This window comes from Mastigoproctus giganteus, chromosome 6 (genome assembly GCF_048544385.1).
Source record: "Mastigoproctus giganteus isolate SK-2022 chromosome 6, ASM4854438v1, whole genome shotgun sequence".
Classification (NCBI taxonomy): domain Eukaryota; kingdom Metazoa; phylum Arthropoda; class Arachnida; order Uropygi; family Thelyphonidae; genus Mastigoproctus; species Mastigoproctus giganteus.
In genome coordinates, this window is record NC_143580.1 from 63,020,241 (window position 1) to 63,038,322 (window position 18,082).

The 18,082-nt window shown below is 34.5% G+C and overlaps 1 protein-coding gene across 2 annotated transcripts in view; it reads right to left on the minus strand.

Annotated features, from left to right (window-relative positions):
• hyd (E3 ubiquitin-protein ligase hyd) overlaps positions 1 to 18,082 on the minus strand; it is a 670,489-nt gene that overhangs the window by 539,317 nt on the left and 113,090 nt on the right. For both annotated transcript variants that reach the window (XM_090375987.1, XM_090375986.1), the window contains exons 6-7: positions 15,049 to 15,145; positions 4,637 to 4,774 (exon numbers count right to left, since the gene is read on the minus strand). In XM_090375987.1, coding sequence (XP_090232113.1) covers positions 4,637 to 4,774; positions 15,049 to 15,145 — 235 coding nt within the window. The remainder of the gene's footprint in view (positions 1 to 4,636; positions 4,775 to 15,048; positions 15,146 to 18,082) is intronic.

Here is an 18,082-nt window from a genome sequence, read left to right on the forward strand (position 1 = left end):
AGGCACCAAAGATTTTATATCTGGAAAGGAAAATTTTGCATATGTGACAAAGCTCCTGTATATCAATGACTGAACCCAATTAGCTGTTCTAGCAGCTTGTTCGCACTGTTTAGGGAATTTCATGTCAGAATATACAATTATTGCTGAATCTTTTTTGTATTCCACTACCTGAATTTGGTATCACTCAAATGATAGTTATTCTGGGATTACTGCTACTCAAATGGAGTATCTTATGTTTCTCAATGTTAAACTTCAATTACCATCTTTCAGCCCAACCGCACAGTTTATCTAGAATAATCTGGTTACTTCCATTAACCATTCTACCCACCTTTATATCATTAACAACCAGATATCAAACTTAAAATAACTATATCTATCATTAATAAATACTAAATACAATAAGGAGATTCAATACACTGTGGTATCCCATTCATAAGGTTTGTCCATGAATGGAGGTGGCCATTATTACCACTCTTTTACTCTGTCTCTTACCAGTAATCCATTCCTTTATCCCCAATAATTTGCCATATACAAAGGAGTTCACTGAGACCTTCTACATCCAAAACAAACCTAATAAACAGAAACCATTGACAGCTGGAACACAAACCAATAAGAAGCAGTGGAGGAGATCACCACTGCCCTCCCAACTGCTGAACCCCTTCAAAATAGATGCAGTCAAACTCCAATTCTTCTCCTCCAACACCTTCTTCACTTCTCCACAGACTACTACCATCTAAGCAGACACCTTCAAAATCTCAGCATTTCCAAAATGTCCATTAGGAGGTGCGCGCACGAACACACACACACACACACACACACACACACACAGCATAGTACAGGCCATTCTGGTCACTAATTTTTTAATCACAGTTTCTCTATTAAAAACAAGAAATCTGTACTTAACAGGGTACAAACAACCCTAAAAGTATGTGATATCTTATATATGATTTTATACAACTGCCAATGGTTTGTTTTTGCTTTTTTTGTAAATTTAGTGTAAATATCAGTTCAGAATTCACTGAACAGTACCCCTTCTCCAAGGATTGATATGTGCAATTTAAATAAAGCCATAATCTAAGCAGTGAAGTGTTATTTTTTTTTTCATAACCATCAGAAAAGTTCAGCCACTCTTCTCTCAACATATCTCTAATAAGTCAAATCTTTCTCTTTAAATAACTGCTCAACTGGATCAGGTTCAATGCTCCTAGTTGCATATAAAATTGTTGAAAGCACACCAGTTAATACAAATCTGAGGTGTCACATTTCGATTATTATTATTATTTTTTTATTATTATTTTTTAACTAAGCAATATTTATTGTTCCAAATTAAAGAAAAGAAATTAAAAATTAAAATATCTATTGCAATTATGTCAATATTAAATTTAGAATTTCTTCAGCATGATACTTTCAACTTTATCATTAATTATGTTAGAAACACAAAAGGAAGAATGCAAAACCCTTAGTTCTCTCCACACTGATGTACAAAATACCTTATAACTGATTTGTGGAGCAACAACCTCTAGTAATTGATCAGTTTTTAACTCCTATCAGATAATTTTATCCAGATATTATTCATTCTTATATCCAATATATCAAAATAAAGAATAACACTATGTGTACAACTTTAAATTATTTCTTGCTTTTATTCTAAATATAACAAGTAGTGTATAAAATGAAATATGCATTTGCTTGTAACTCTTTTTTACTTTTAGGAAGTGTGGGTTTTTACTGTGGGTTTAATTAAAAACCCACTGAGCTTGTGAAATGATCAATGAAAAACCACCAAGGCACATCCTTGGTGGTCTCTTGGCAGCATGGGAAGAACACACATCAGTGATGTCACACATTGATTTTTCCTTTATGACCTTTTTTTTTTTTTTTAATGTTTGAAATTCAATTATTAGATTCTCAAGAGTGAAGGAAATATTGGGCCACCATTACCCTAACTAACTCCTACACACTGTGAATTTGCCACATAAGGACAGAGTGGAATGGACACAGGGGCACATGCTATTTTTGCCCAAGCCTCTGAGATGCACTGCTTCCTCACTCTGTAACCCACACCTTCATAATCTCTCTTCATATGGAAGTCCTATTTGCTATTTGCACTAGACAAATACCTCATCTTTGCCTCTTCCAAGAAGCTCAATGTCTTTTCTCAAATGTGGCCAATCTGAACACAGTATTCCAAATGCAGTAACACTATTGATTTGTATGATGGAACTATAAATACCTTTTCTCTAGATGAAAAGGTACAGTAAGTCATTTATAAAACACTGTGCACCTTCCTGGCCACCTGCTTATACTGCATTCTAACCTTCATGTATGGCTGAATCAAAACACCCAAATAAAGGGTATGATGTTGAAATTTGCATACATCTGCAAATTTCAACATCATATCCTTTATTTTGTCATCTATATCATTCAAGATTGAAAAGAGTCCCCAGCACCAAACCTTGAGGGAGCCACTTGTAACCCTGGCCCACTCCAGAAAATGACTTATTTATAACAACCCTCTGCCTCCATTCCTTCAGCCATCCTTCATTCCATCTCAAGAACCATGTCAAACGCTTTGCTAAAAGTCCAAAGTATCTAATGTCAAAACTGTTTCTTGCATCAATCTGTGGTGCAACACACCATAGTAATTTATCAGGTTAGCCAAAAAGGATTTTCTATTTGCAAATCCATAGTGTGATCCATTTGGGATATTATACTTTTAAATGTGATCTTATAATGAATCTCTGACCACAGACTCCATGTTCTTCACTGCCAATGAAAGGAAGAGAAAATCTTTATTGCAATTAGATGAATACAATATAGGGTTGGATAACGTTGCAACTGTCCTGTCATGGCCAGGAGCCAGGGGCTAAAGTAACCTGTTACTCATCTGATCGGGTGCCTCCGTAGCCAGGTGGGCAGGAGCAGCAGTGCATAGCACACGCTTCTTGATTAGACTGGGGTTCGAGCCCGTGACCACCAAATATGGAGGATGCAGAAAGGTCAGGGAATGACCATCGCATATCCCCTGAGCAATATGGCCTTAGTTGTTAATGCTCCTAAAAACCAAATAACAAACAAACAAACTCATCTGATCCTTAGCCCCTGCCTTTTGTGCATCAAAGAAACACTGACATTTCTCAAAACCAAATGGATTACAACTGAATCCAATGACCTCATAATTAAACCTAAAAGTCTGGCACGTTCCTGCACAGTCTCTTTCAATATGAATGGGTAAACATCTATAACCTGGAACCTTAACCACTTTGAAGTTCATTATTTTTTTTTTGTTAGATTCTCCTATGTAATATGAATATCACATATCTTACAGTGCTCAGATATATTAGCAGCATATTCCCCACAAATTGAAACTTTCTATTGTGAAGATAAAAAAAAAAAAAAAAAAAATATCTAATCAGCTCACCAGCATATCTGCTGAATTATCTACAATTCTATTATTTTCACTGCGCATAGGTCCTATCTGATTTACTTCTTTTCTCTTTGTAGTTAAGTATAAATAAAAATCCTTGTCACCATCACTGGCTGTCTTGGCCAAAGCATTCTCACACTCAACCTTCACCTGCCTAACCCCCTTTGGTCTTGTTACAAATCAAATCAACTTAATTATTATATGAATCTGAGTTTCCCATCACCTTGTTATTGTCTCATGCTGTCTTTTTCTGTTCTTATCACTAAAACCTTTATTACCCACTTGGCATCATCCTCAATGTAATGAATGAATTGGTGGCTTTAGAAAATTAAAAGCAAGTGGAATGTTTACTACTTGCTTGGCAACTAGTGGTAGAAAACCTGGAGTTAAAAAAAAAAAAAAAAAACCACTCCGATAACATTTGCTGTACACATTAGATTAAAGAACATGCTTTTTTTCAAATTGACTTCATCGTGAAAAAAATGTTATCAAGTTGTTGGAATGTGATTTGTTATTTGTAAGCAAAATTTGACATTCTGATAATTTATTAGTATTTTCTCAAATCCTTTCAAAACAGAAACAATGAAGTGCAGAATAAAAGCAAACATTTGTATATTCAGCATTAATCACCTTCCTGCACTTGTTTATTTTAAAATAAAATCCCCCACTTTTTTCATTAAAAAATAAGTCTTCACATTTTGTATTAAAATTGAATTATGAGCAGTCCTATAATCTAATATATACCACATCTAACATAGAACATGACCAAGTGAGCATGAGCAGCATTTTTTCATATTCAAAGAAAAAGAAATTCAATAATTTAGGCCTTTTAGAAAATGTTAAAAATTAAGGGAAAGTTTTTTTCTCTTTTTTTTTTTTTTTTTAATTTAAAACCAACAAAGAAAAAAAATTTATCTTAATACAAGAGTTGGGAAATCTAGTCCAATTATGGAAGACTCTCAACAAACTGGAGAATAGAGTTAGCAATTCTAACCTCAATACCTCAAATTGAAACTATAAAAAAAAAAAAAAAAAAAAACAGAAAAATCATCACAAACAGAACAAAAAGCAATATTAATTAGAAATGATACAGCCAATGTGAAACTTATCAGCCACTATTAATTAAAACTAACATATACACTTCTAGGGTTAAATTTCTTTCTATAAAAAAGATTTAAGAAATTACTTTGAAAGGAAAAGAGGAACTACCTGAGCGTCCTCGACTGCTTGAACGACTGCGTAGGCTTGAATATCCAAACATATCTTCTGAAAACATGGCATCTGCATCAATTATGACACTAGGATGATCACTGTGGATCCCAGCATCCAAAAGAGAGATTAAGTCATCTAAACATAGAATAATGACATTGAATTATCAGCACTGCGTATCGCTTTGTAATGTATAACTGAGCGTAATTTTTACCCACCCAGGAACCCGGAATATATTAATACAGCAAAAATAACGTCCATCCATAGAAAACAACTTACTCCCAATGAAAATATTTTCATGAAATGTTATATTTAGGTCTTTCAAAAAGATTTGTCAAATCATCAGATTTCATTAGAACTGGAACAGCATTTTGGCAATTTATTTATTATTTATTTTTTTCATAAAATATTGAATTATCTCTATATGCAATGCACGCGACTTATTGTAATCACAGATAATTATCATTCCTTTAATGTTATCACTTTATGAAGTCACAATCAGATGTATAACTAATACACAAAAAAAATGTTTATTGTAATCAATGCTTCAGTTTTTGTTTGTGCAGCAGAAGTGATTATGTAACAAACATTTTTTCTTGAACTCTGACATGTTGCTTCATACAGTTTGTGCAGTTGCTGATGTTGTTACTCCTACCAATCGTTATTTTACAGTAGTGCATTAATCCTTTTCCACTTCTTGATTTTAATATTTTATTTGTTTTTAAGGTTTTATGAATTTTTAGAATCATTATGACATTTTCATTTTAATTGATGACTTTCCCAAAGAAATAGTAGAAAGTCACATTAAAGTTTTATATTCCTTGATTTTAACATTTTCTTCCTATACACTTCCACCTTTTAACATACACCTTTCCACTCGGCATCAATGAACAAGGCTGAACAGTTGCATTCTTGTTTCTTTGGTTATTGTTATTAGTTTAGCTGAGTCCCAAAGTGATCACATATACATAAATGTTTTGTGTTTGACCATCGATCAATAAGGAACATCAGATTGACACCAATTTATTAATATACAATCATCTCATCCATGAAGGTTTCTGTATAAATTCCAATTTAACAGTCCATCCAGTTTCTCACCCCTGCAGAAATCTATATTAGCTTTGCATGTTTCATCATTACTCAAGGAAGAAAAGTTGGCCTTAAACTGAAATTTCAGAATAAAAATTTTATTTCACTAAGTGCACTGATCACGATGCAACATAATTTTGCCTATTTATCCTATATTAGGTATGTGAATAATGAGTTGTTTTTGATCAAAGCAATATAAGTTACCCAGAATACCAAAAAATGATTCCTATTATCAATAAAGAAAACCAGATGTTAGAATGAAAAAAAATAAAAATAAATATATATATATATATATTTTTTTTTTTTTTTCAGATTTTTCAAAGTAATTGCCATGAACAGCTATAAAATCACTCCTAGAGCTGTTCAAAATACATTTGAACTGACTGTCAGTAATTCCTTTGTCATGTTTATTTTAATGTTCTCTGCACTGTTAAACTGTCTTTTCAGTAGGGCTTTGATTTTAGGAAACAAGAAATAATGTGTGGGTGATATATCAGAAAAAAACGGAATAGTTTAGCTCCACAATCCCACACTTCAATGGCTTCAATGACGGAGGCAGAGAGTTGTAATAAATGGTTATTCCTCATATCAGATTAATGTACGAAGTGCGGTTTCCCCATGGATCAGTATTGGGGCCGCTGCTGTTTTCGATTTTCTTAAATGGCATTAATGAAGGGATAGAGGGCATGATGTCTAAATTTGCATATGATGTTAAGATCAAGATAGACTTCAGGGATGGTCAGAAAAGTGGTAGCTATGCTTTAATCCAGCAAAATGCTAGGCAAAATCCAGTAAAGTGTAAAATACACCTGGGGAACATAACCCCAAAATAACTTTATACACTTGGTGGAGTTGAACTAAAGTCAGTAGTGAAAGAAAGGGACTTGGGAGTTATGATACGGTCAGACACAAAATTCTCCATACATCGCAGACAGGTTGAAAGGAAGGCCCATGGTGTCCTATTCATGATTTATCAAACATTTGCTATTAGGACGTCTTAATCCCATTATATAAGGCTATATTGTTAGACCACACTTGGAATACTGTGTATGGAGACCGCACTTAAAAAAAGACACTGAGCTTCTTGAAAGGGTCCAAAAACAGGTAACTCGCCTAGTGAGATCGGCAAACAGGCGTCCATATGACGAAAGACTGAATATGTGGGTTGCACAGCTTGGAAACTAGGCACCTTAGAGGAGACTTGATTGAGGTGTTTAAGTCTCTGAGCAGCAAAAGTAAAATGAATGAGGACGACATTTTCATGATTATAAATGATTCTAGAACTAGGGGCCATAAATTCAAGTTACGGAAGGAACAGTAACACCAAAATAACTTATACACTTGGTGGGGTTGAACTAAAGTCAGTAGTGGAAGAAAGGAACTTGAGAGTTATGATACGGTCAGACACAAAGTTCTCCAAGCATTGTAGACAGGTTGAAAGGAAGGCCCATGGTGTCCTATTCATGATTTATCAAACATTTGCTAGTAGACATAAGGACGTCTTAATCCCATTATATAAGGCTATATTGTTAGACCACACTTGGAATACTGTGTTCAAGTATAGAGATTGCACCTAAAAAAAGACACTGAGCTTCTTGAAAGGGTCCAAAGATGGGTAACTCGCCTAGTGAGATCGGCAAACAGGCGTCCATATGACAAAAGACTTCGAATATGTGGGTTGCACAGCTTGGAAACTAGGCACCTTGGATGAGACTTGACTGAGGTGTTTGAGTCTGAGCGGCAAAAGTAAAATGAATGAGGACGACATTTTCATGGATATAAATGACTGTAGAACAAGGGGCCATAAATACAAGTTACGGGGGGTGGGGACAAGTTTAGACTGAATTGCAGAAAGTTTTATTTTAGCCAGCAAGTTATAAATTACTGGAATAAGTTACCTACATGGGTAGTAGAGGCTGACAGTTTGGGGAAATTCAAAGACCATTTTTCAGCCTATCGATCCAATTTTTCAAGATTTTGTTGCAGTAGCACACCTTGATTACTGTCGTTAACCACACTGCCAACCTTTGTATCATCCGTAAACTTTGCAACAAACCTAATATACCTTCATCAAAATTACTGAAAACAAAAATGGGCCCAGCACTGAACCAGAATGGACTCCACTAATAACATTAGTCAAGAAGAACAGTGTGCACTGATAACCACTCTGTCTTCCACTTAACCATCCCTTTATCCATAGCAGCAGTCTGCCCTAAATGCCACATTGCTCCAGGTTAAACAGCAGTCTTTTATATGCAATAGTATCAAAATCCTTTCTAAAACCCAGGTACAGTGGATTCTGGTAATTTGGGCCACTGGCTGATCGAGGCAGCCATTTATTTGGGACAAATCTTAAAGAACAGACCCTAATCGAGAAAATAGCCGGGGGTTTGGTTAATTGGGAAACCAGCTGTTTAATTGGGGCAGGGGACCACAGCACTCGAGATTACCCTACGATTGTCTCTGACCATACCACGTAGTCTGGTCTGATTTCTGGAGGTCACAACCATAAAGCAATAAAAACAATTAGCAGCCCCCTGTTTACTGGGCTTTTATGTTAGTGCAGTCTATTATAAATGGATAGTAAACTCGATCTTATTGAATTTGGGATAATACCGACAGCTGGAATTCTGTGGATTTTTACATTATTATGGTGAAATGTGTTTCCCCTTCCCTGAAATCTTCAATCATATAAATTTTTCATATAAGTTCTTTGTTATTGATTGCTTTTCTTTTTTACTGTTTTAATTTTAACCCCCCGCCCCCAAATGTCAGTGAACAGAAATATTAACTAGTTAGTATGTACACATTACAGTAGGTATTAATTAAGCTTTACATGTAAGTGCAAATTTATTTTTATTTTGCTAACCTGTGGAAAACATTCCTCCGATTTTAAAGTATCATTTAATTTTTTAATTGGTAAGGTAAAGTGTAAATTTGTGCTTAATATATCTTTACTTTTATAGCCTGTGGATAATATTCCTCTTATTTTTGATTATTAAAATTGCTATTTAATAGAATTCAAATTAAATTCACAAACATGATCCCAATGACCGGTGCTTACTACATATTGTATAGTGAACTGTACTTTACTATGGTGAGTCTGTCGTAACATGATTTGAAAGTACAGAGAATCAATTGTAAAGCGGGGTCCGCTGTACTTTTAACTATTTATGTGAAACTTCATAATTGGGGTAGCCACATAATTGGGCCGAAATGCATTAGTCCAGATATGTCTCTAATAACCGGAATCCACTATATATGATTTCAAAATTATTTTTTGCATCCAGCCCAATGGTCACTGCGTCATAGTAACTGATCAGATTGATTAGACAAGACCACCCCTAAACAAATCCATGCTGTGACTGCAATATAATTGCATTCCTGTCCAGATGGTCCTGCATTACTTCTTTAACCAGTGACTCCATTACTTCCATTGATACAGATGTTAAGTTGTCTGTAATTATTCATATCACCTTTTGATTCCCCCTTTATGAAATGGGATACATTCATCCAGTCCACAGGACCTCCCTCTGAATCCAAGGATGCTCTCATAATTATGATTAAAGGCTTGCTTATCTCCTTTTCTGCCTCTTTCAATATAATTGGATAGATCTCATCCATCCCTAAAGAATTCCTCAATTTGTGAATGTAGATGCAAAATACCTATTTAATTTGTCAGCACCCTGAGCAGGATCATCAACAGTTAACCCACTGACATCAAGTGGCCCAATGTGATTCAATCAGTCCCTACTGTTAATATAAGCATAGAAGTCTTTGCTGCTTTTCTTTGCATTCTTTGCCAGAGACAGCTCATAATCTGCCTTAGCTTGCCTAACCTCCTTTGTGAGTTGATTACAGACTAATTTATATACACCACAGGCCTCTAATCACATAATTTACATGCATCCCATGCACTTTTCTTCTCTGCCACTTGTCTTAACAGTTCATCTGACATCCGTTTAGGTCCAAGCCTTGAACATTTTTTCTTTGTTGGTATGAAAAACTAGTAGTATCTTCTATGATTACTTGCCTGATTGCTTCCCATTTAGAATTTGCTGTTGGTAACATGATCAGTTGGACCCACTGCATAGAATTTAAAACTGTCTAAGACTATTGTAGTCACCTTTATGAAAGCAAAAACCCTTTCCTTTACCCTTGATGATAGTTACATCTTTAAATAAATCCCAAATCAATACACCATGAACACTGCCACCTAGTGGTCCCTTTATCGGCAATTATTAATGCATGTAGAATCACTGCTGATAAACAGATAAAGAGTATTGCTTCCTCTTGTTATATCTCTAACATGCTGCTGTAGATAATAGTCATCCAAGAAATCTAAAGAAGTCTTGCTAGTTGTGTGCATGGCCAACCCACAAATTCCAGTCAATATCTGGAAAGTTAAAATCCCCCATTATAAGACATTCTGATTTACTGGCCAAATCTATTTCACTATATAGCTATTTACTATACTCATCACATTCGTTAGGAATATAATGCACTCCTACTCTCAATTTTGTTTTCCCAGTGCTTATATTACGCCAAACTAATGATTCTAATGAGTACAACAAACAAATCAGAGAAATAGAGTGGGCCAGTAAATCAAATTGTCTAATAATGGGGATTTGAACTTCCCAGATTCCTTGACTGGAACTTGTGGATTGGTCACTCACACACTAGCAAGACTTTTGTGGATTTACTGGATGATTGTTTTCTACAACAACACGTTAGAGAAGCAACCTGAGAGTAATACTCTTGATCTGGTTATCAGCAGTGATTATTCGTGCATTAAGAATTTGCAGATAAAGGAACCTCTGGATGGCAGTAATCATAGTGTTTTGATGTGGGATTTACTTTAAGATTACTACCGTCAGGGGTAAAGGGAAAGGTTTTTGCTTCCATAAGGGTGACTACAGTGGTATTAGCCAGTTTTTAAATTGTATACAGTGGAATCAAGTGATGATGTTGCCAGCATCAAATTCTAAATGGGAAACACTCAAGGAAATAATCATGGAAGCTAGTAGGCTTTTCATATCTATTAGGAAATATTGTTCAAGATTTAGGCCTAAAAGGATGTCAAATGATCTAATGACTCGTAGCAGAGAAGAAAAATGCATGGTATGCATATAAATTATCAGGCAACATAGAAGCCTATGACAGATATAAGTTAGTCTGTAATCAAGTCACAAAGGAAGTTAGGCAAGTGAAGGCAGATTACAAGAAACCTTTACCAAAAGATGCGAAGAAAAACAGAAAAGAGTTATTTACTTAAGTAACCTCTAGAAGGAAGGAGATGAATCAGATTTTCCCACTGGATATCGTTGGTTCAACTGTAGATCCTGCTCAGGTAGCTGACAAACTGAATGAGTATTTTGCATCTACATTCACACATGAGAAATTCTATAGGGAAGTGCAGTCCAGAAGCTTATCAAACTCTAACAGGGAGCTAAATAATTTTGTAATAACTGAGAGCAAATGGAGGAGAAATTGTTGAAGTTAAACATAAGGAAGGCACCTGGGGTGGATGGAATCTATCCAATTATATTAAAGGAGGCAGCAAAGGAAGTAAGCAAACCCTTAGCCATTATTACAAGAGCATCCTTGGGCTCAGGGGAGGTCCCCACAGACTGGAGATGTGCAAAAGTATCCCCAATTCACAAAGGAGGATCAAAAAGTGATACAAGTAATTACAGACCTTTTAGCATTAGTCGAGGCATATGATGCAAGAAAGCAAGCTTATATAGCATCAGCCAAAAAAAAAAAAATAAATAAAAAAACCTTCCCACCTATTCACTCCAGATGTTTGTCTAGTTCAGTCTTAAATTTATGTAAGCTATCAACTTCCACAACAAGAGATGGAAGTCTGTTCGACAAAGTTCAGATACTCCAACAGTTGAAACCAAATGATCATCGTAAATGTGAGGAATTTGCTAACCTCATTTTGAATAAAACTGACGAGGATAATCAGTTTTTGCAGAATGTTTGTTTTTTGGATGAGGCCTCATTTCATGTCAGTGGTATAGTCAATAGACACAATGTGTGTATTTGGGGATCAGAAAATCCACATGTAGAAAGAGAGCATATTCGTAACAGTCCCAAAATCAATGTGTGGTGTGCCCTATTACATGATTACATTATTGGACCTTTCTTCTTCCACAAAAACGCAATTAGTGCAAACGTGTTTTTAGACATCCTCATTAATTATGCTATACCCCAATTGGAACAGAGGCAGCCTGCTGTTATCTTTCAGCTGGATGGAGCACCCGCTCATTGGGCTCAAGTTGTTCGTGACACTTTGGATAAGACCAGTGCTTTTTATTGTGACGGTACGCAACAGTACGGTGTACCGGCACCTTTATTAACAGTGACGTGTGACATTTGGATGCAGTGAACTTCGAAATTTGTAATATTCCGTAAATTTTTTTACATGTTTATCTACTATTCAAATAAGCTTAAAATTATTTAACTAAATTTACATTTTTCACTGTCTATTGTTAAGATATTTTCTATATAAAACTGTATAACCATTTTTATAATTCTAAATTGCTCAGTTGGACCTCTGTTTAATTATTTTGAATTCCCCTTGAAAGTTACGTTTAAAATAGTTTCCGTTGAGCGAGAAAATTTTCATATAGCGAAAGGATTAGGAGAGAATTAACTCAGTATTTTCTGGCATTTCTGGCCTTCAAGCAATTTAGGCAATTAGTGCTGCTGAGCAAATTAAGAAAGCTAAAGGGATTACCATTCTATAATTTAGTTGTACCTGGTAAAACCCATCCGACCACCTATCCAGCATACGGAGAAGTCGCGCTGGTCAACAGTGAGCAGATCAAGGTGTATTCCCAATGGGCTCTGGCCCACCTTCTACTGAAGTGGTGTCCAACCATTCCCTGTACAGGTGCCATATTCAAAAAAATTCAAAGTTAGATTTCTTTAGTGTGTTACATTTTCCATATCTTGTTGCGGGTAAAAGTAAAATTGAAAATATTCGAAAATTTTATTAAGTACAATACACAATTACATTTACTGAACAAAACATTTAATGAGAATTTTTTTCATAATTAACAAAATTTAAAATGCTGTTTTAGGTCACTTTCCTCGCAGACCGTAAGTTGGACACCTTCATGAGTCAACTGTAAGCACCCCGTTCGAGAATTAGGAGGGAGTAATTTCTTTTACCCCGACAAATAATCATCTGTTGTTTCGCAGAAGTGTGTTATCCACATTTTTCGTAAATTTTCCCTATCTCTGTTTACATGGCCACAGAACCTGAATATCCGAATGACACTGACATTTAAAAAAAAAAAAATTCAAATTTAAGAACTACTGACAACACCGATGACGAGAGAAGGAAAACGAGGACAACAAAGGTATTAAACCTTCTAAGCATGAATTGTTGGCATTTGGTGAAAATGAAGTTAGAAAATTGTCAATTAGGTTACAGTTAAATGCAATTCGTGGAAATGCAAAAAGCATGGTTAAATCACATTAACCGTGCGTTATTCGATGCTTATCAAGGGAAAATTATTGCGATTGAAATCTATCATTTATTTTTGTGTTAAAATTAGTTAAAATCTTTTTTTTTTGTTGCACTTCAATTTATTGAACTTCAATAGCGTGCTTCTTTTTACTAAATAACTCTCCTTTTAGTGACAAAAAGGTTGCTAAATAGTTAGTTAATAATTCTATAAAGGTCATTTATAAATTTTGCGACAAGAAGTATTTTTTAACAATTTTCAAAGCTGGGGTTGTCCCAGCAAGGAGGTACTCAGAGAGCCAGTGTGGAGTCTTGCAGGACCCTCACCTGCCAGTCGCTTCTCCCCCCAAGACTTTAATCGCTTCTGCAGGAAGAGGTCGGAGTCACTTCTCCCACCCTTGGTATTCACAACAACTGGAAAGACTCCAACAGACAACGTTTTCGTTATTTCCTAAGTTTTAGACCAAGCTGGGGTACTAGAAACTTTTTTCAGTTACTATAAAGCTCTCTATTTGAGATACTACACTAACGACAATTCGTGTCATCTTGAGTGCCCGGCACTCAGTAGTTGACTGATTTATTTACTTATTTTTCTATATATACTTGAATAATAAATTTATACTTAATAAACTATGTTAATATACTAAATTTGTTGGTCTTATTCCAAAAACATTACTACGAAACACGTAGTAATGTTTTTGGAATAAGTAACTATCAGGAAAAAATAAATTTTTAGAGTACTTTTCATATCCTTTTAATTTTCAATTTTTCTTGATAGTAAAGAATGAGTACCGGCACCTATTTATTTACAAAAAAAAAACATTGGATAAGACATTTCCAAACAACTGGATGGGCAGGGATGGACCGATTTCGTGGCCCTCAAGGTCACCAGACATAACCCCACTGGATTTCTTTCTTTGGGGATATGTTAAAGACTTGGTGTATGTGACAGCTGTTCCAGATATTGAAATATTACGAGAGCAGATTACATGTGCAGTCGAAAGCATCACCCCACAGATGTTAGAAAATGTATGGAGAGAGAGATTGAATATCGCCTTGATATGCTATGTGCCACAAGAGGTGCTCATGTTGAAGTTCTTTCAAGTCCTTATGTATTAATAAAAACTTTTAATATTAGTGCACAATTCGGTTAAATTTTGTTAACCTCCCAATAGTAATAAAATTTTTGTAACAAAATGTAATCAAAGTAATCATTTGTGGATACCCTGTATAACACGTTTTTCAATATAAGATATATTAAAACAGTATAGTAGACATTCTTTATTTGTCCTGTTTTAGACCTATGTAGCATATTTTATAGAATAAAAGACATAGCAGGTATTTTCAAAACTTGAGTGAGATAATTTTTTTAATGCTGACTTCTCAACTCTGCACACGCAAAATAACACAGAAAAAATACTTTCTTCAAAGAAACAAAAAAAATACTGAAAATTTGTTGACCAGTGTAATCAGTGCTCTACTGTATTATCATGTTGCGGATTCTGTATAGAGCTTGCATTGTTATTACTGTGGTAGTGGAGATGTTGTTTGAAGGGCCACCTTTACATTTAATGGAACAGTAGTCCCCTTGAATACTGGAGGGGGAGAGCCTTCATATATTTTGGGTTGTTAAACAAGGTTAACCAGTGGTAGGTTGGGGGAGGTTAGAAACTTATCACTGGTTCTGTTAATGATGTGAAATGTTACTGAATATGAAATGACTCAACAAAGTCATTTGTAACTTGAGTATTTCATGATTGTGATGCCTTCAGAATAATTTCAGTCTCAATACTAAATGAACAATAAAATATTTCATTTAAAAGTAATTATGCTAATAGCTCACCACCAGGCATATAAGAGTCCTGACTGTCATCAACATCTTCTCCTTCTTCATCATCTCTACTGAGGAGATTGTTTACAGCCAAATTTACATCCAAGTTCTTAGAAAAAAATAAAGATTTATACGTTCACATTTACATAGCATTGCTACAAGCATTAAAACTGAAATGAGAGAAAAATTAAATTTTACAGAGGAAATTATTTAATATACAATCTTGAAACAATCTGTTAGGCACATTTTAATGTTTCACTGTTAACTTAATCAGTCAAAAACTCATTTACTTAAATTACACATATGTACAAAAAACCGAGACTTTGCAAAAAATAATCCTACAGTTTCTTTTAAATTAATTAATATATCATTTGAGGTTCCTATTTTTTAACATAATGGTAATAAAAGTAGGTCCTCTGATATTTAGTCACTTAAATATTTGACCTCTTTAATACAGTCTATGAATTAGACTATGATTCAAGTGTCTGAATTACTTAGTTGGAATACAAAGTATAAGTATCCCTCAACTAATGAAAGAATTAGCATTAGAGCAGATAAATGGTGCAAGGATGATGACTTTGTCAACATTATTCATACTTCCCCCCATCGACAAACATTTCTAAAATCTTTTTTTTCCAGTGACAATTGAAAAATACTTTATGATAAGGTTTTTGTATTAGTGCTGTACATACTGATATACAGCACTGGGAACAAACAAAATAAACTACAAAAATGTGAGGGATGAAAAAAATGATATGGGTATATACAATGACATAAATATAACCAAAAATTGAATACATAAAATCAATTTTAATACTACCAAGCACATAACAAACAAGGTAACTTCTATTAAAAAAGAATTTGAGCTTACATTTATTGCAAAACAAATTTAACTTTATTCTTTGCAACACTTTTGCAAAGAATGAAATACAGAGAAAATAGGTGGAAGGGGCATACTAACATGAAATATACATGATATAAACTAGTAGCCTGTACAATAATCTTATTTATTTATATCCAAAACTGTTTTTTTTTTTTTAAAGCAAGTAATTATATAGCAAAATAGAATAACATGCATTCTTATTTTTTGCATAAAATATACAATAGAAATAAATTTACTTATTTACATTATGTAATATTTCAGCAAACAGTATTTTATCTATACATAAAGAGAATATTTTGCTTTTTCACGTGCACACGTTTTTCTTTCCGCAAGGTGGGACTAACTGCTATTGCACCATACTACAACAAAGTGATTGACAGGTCTGTCTCAAAGACGCTTTTACAAACTCTTAATTTTTTAGTCTTTAAATTTTTCTATATATATAAAGTATTTATAGTGCTTTTAATTTTTAGTTTAGTACTTTTAATTTTTAGAATGCTACATGTCCCAAGGCAACGATTTTTTTCAAAAGTTTCTTTGGCTATTAACAATATTATTAATAATGGCAGTAACAGAAAAGAGAAAGATCGTATTGGCGCCTCCGTAGCCAGGTGGGCAGGAGCAGCAGTGCGTAGCACACGCTTCTTGATTAGACCGGGGTTCGAGCCTGTGACCACCAAATACGGAAAGGTTAGGGAATGACCACTGCATATCCCCGGAGCAATATGGCCTTAGTGCTAATGCTCCTAAAAACCAAACAACAACAACAACAACGAAGATCATATCAGAAAGGTTGAGAAGAAAAGAAAAGATCTTGAATACGAAGCAGCACTTAAAAATCCTGATATCGAGGAGAACAAAGCGATTAGTGAAAAATATGAAAACAATAAGTTAAAAGCGTCACAATTAAGAAAGGAAAGATACGAAAAACGAAAGACCACTTTTATATCACAAGACTACATGTAGTGGAAATAAGGAAGAAATGTTTGGTTTGTGAACACGTCACAGGTGACAGAGCTGGATCGAAAGAATACATATTCCGCGGATTCATATGTATTCAAACAAAGGGGAATATAACTTCATTTTTCAACGAACACAGTTCCCTGTGAAATTGGCTTTTAGTATGAAAATAAACAAAGGTCAAGGTCAAACATTATCTAAGGTTGGTGTTGACTTAACATCGTCATGTTTTTCGCATGAACAATTGAAGGCGGCTAAAAATCTCTTTGTATTAACAGAAAACGAATCAAAAATGCTGAAGAATTGGGTGTGAGAGGGGGGAGGTTCCCCCAACTAAAAAAAATATATATATATATAAAAACGTATAATTCAGGTTGGTGTGACACACCAAGGCAGAAGGGAGCAAAGCAACCTTCTGACTTGTTTATTTATAATTATAGTTACAAAATATTATGAATTAATCCAAAATGTTAAAACTTTTAAGTATTTCCAAGAAACTCAATTAGTTTTGCATGCAGAACTACATTTTTCGTGTGTGGGCTGTAAGCAGTACATATGTTTCGAAGGTCACTTCAAACATATTCCTTTAATGTAAAAACTGTCTTCACATTTTTCTAGTGTGCTGCATCTTATCTGTGTTTCCAACTAATTTAATGAACTGTTTATAATAGATGACAACATGAAAACAGCACTGCTGCCAAAACCATTCACTTTCAAAAAGCAGATCACGCATTTGAAGTTTCGTCCAGAAGTCAGGAGTGCTTCTGTGGAATATCCAAAATAACACCCATTTTCGTCATGTTTTTGTCATCCCAAAAAACTGGGGGTTTTTTTTAGAAAAAGAAAGAATTTATTTTTTAAGTCCACACTGTACTAGAAATTTCACTGGCAACATACATATTTTATATCAAAATACACATATAGGACTGTTTACCAGTATGCTTTTAAACATTAGTTTACCCAACATTTTTCCATCTATGGATTACTGTATAGATTTTCTATTAGGAATCAACTGATTCTGATTACTTCAAGAAAGATACTGTCACAGACTTTTCCAATCTTCAGAAATGATGAGTCGTGGTTTTGGTCATAAAAATGGCTCTACTTTCTAGACTTGGATGTTGGGAGCATTTCCAATGCTTCACCAGAAAGAGAACTGAACTCAGTGTTTGTTTTTTTTAACCTGGTTGAATATTATCTCAC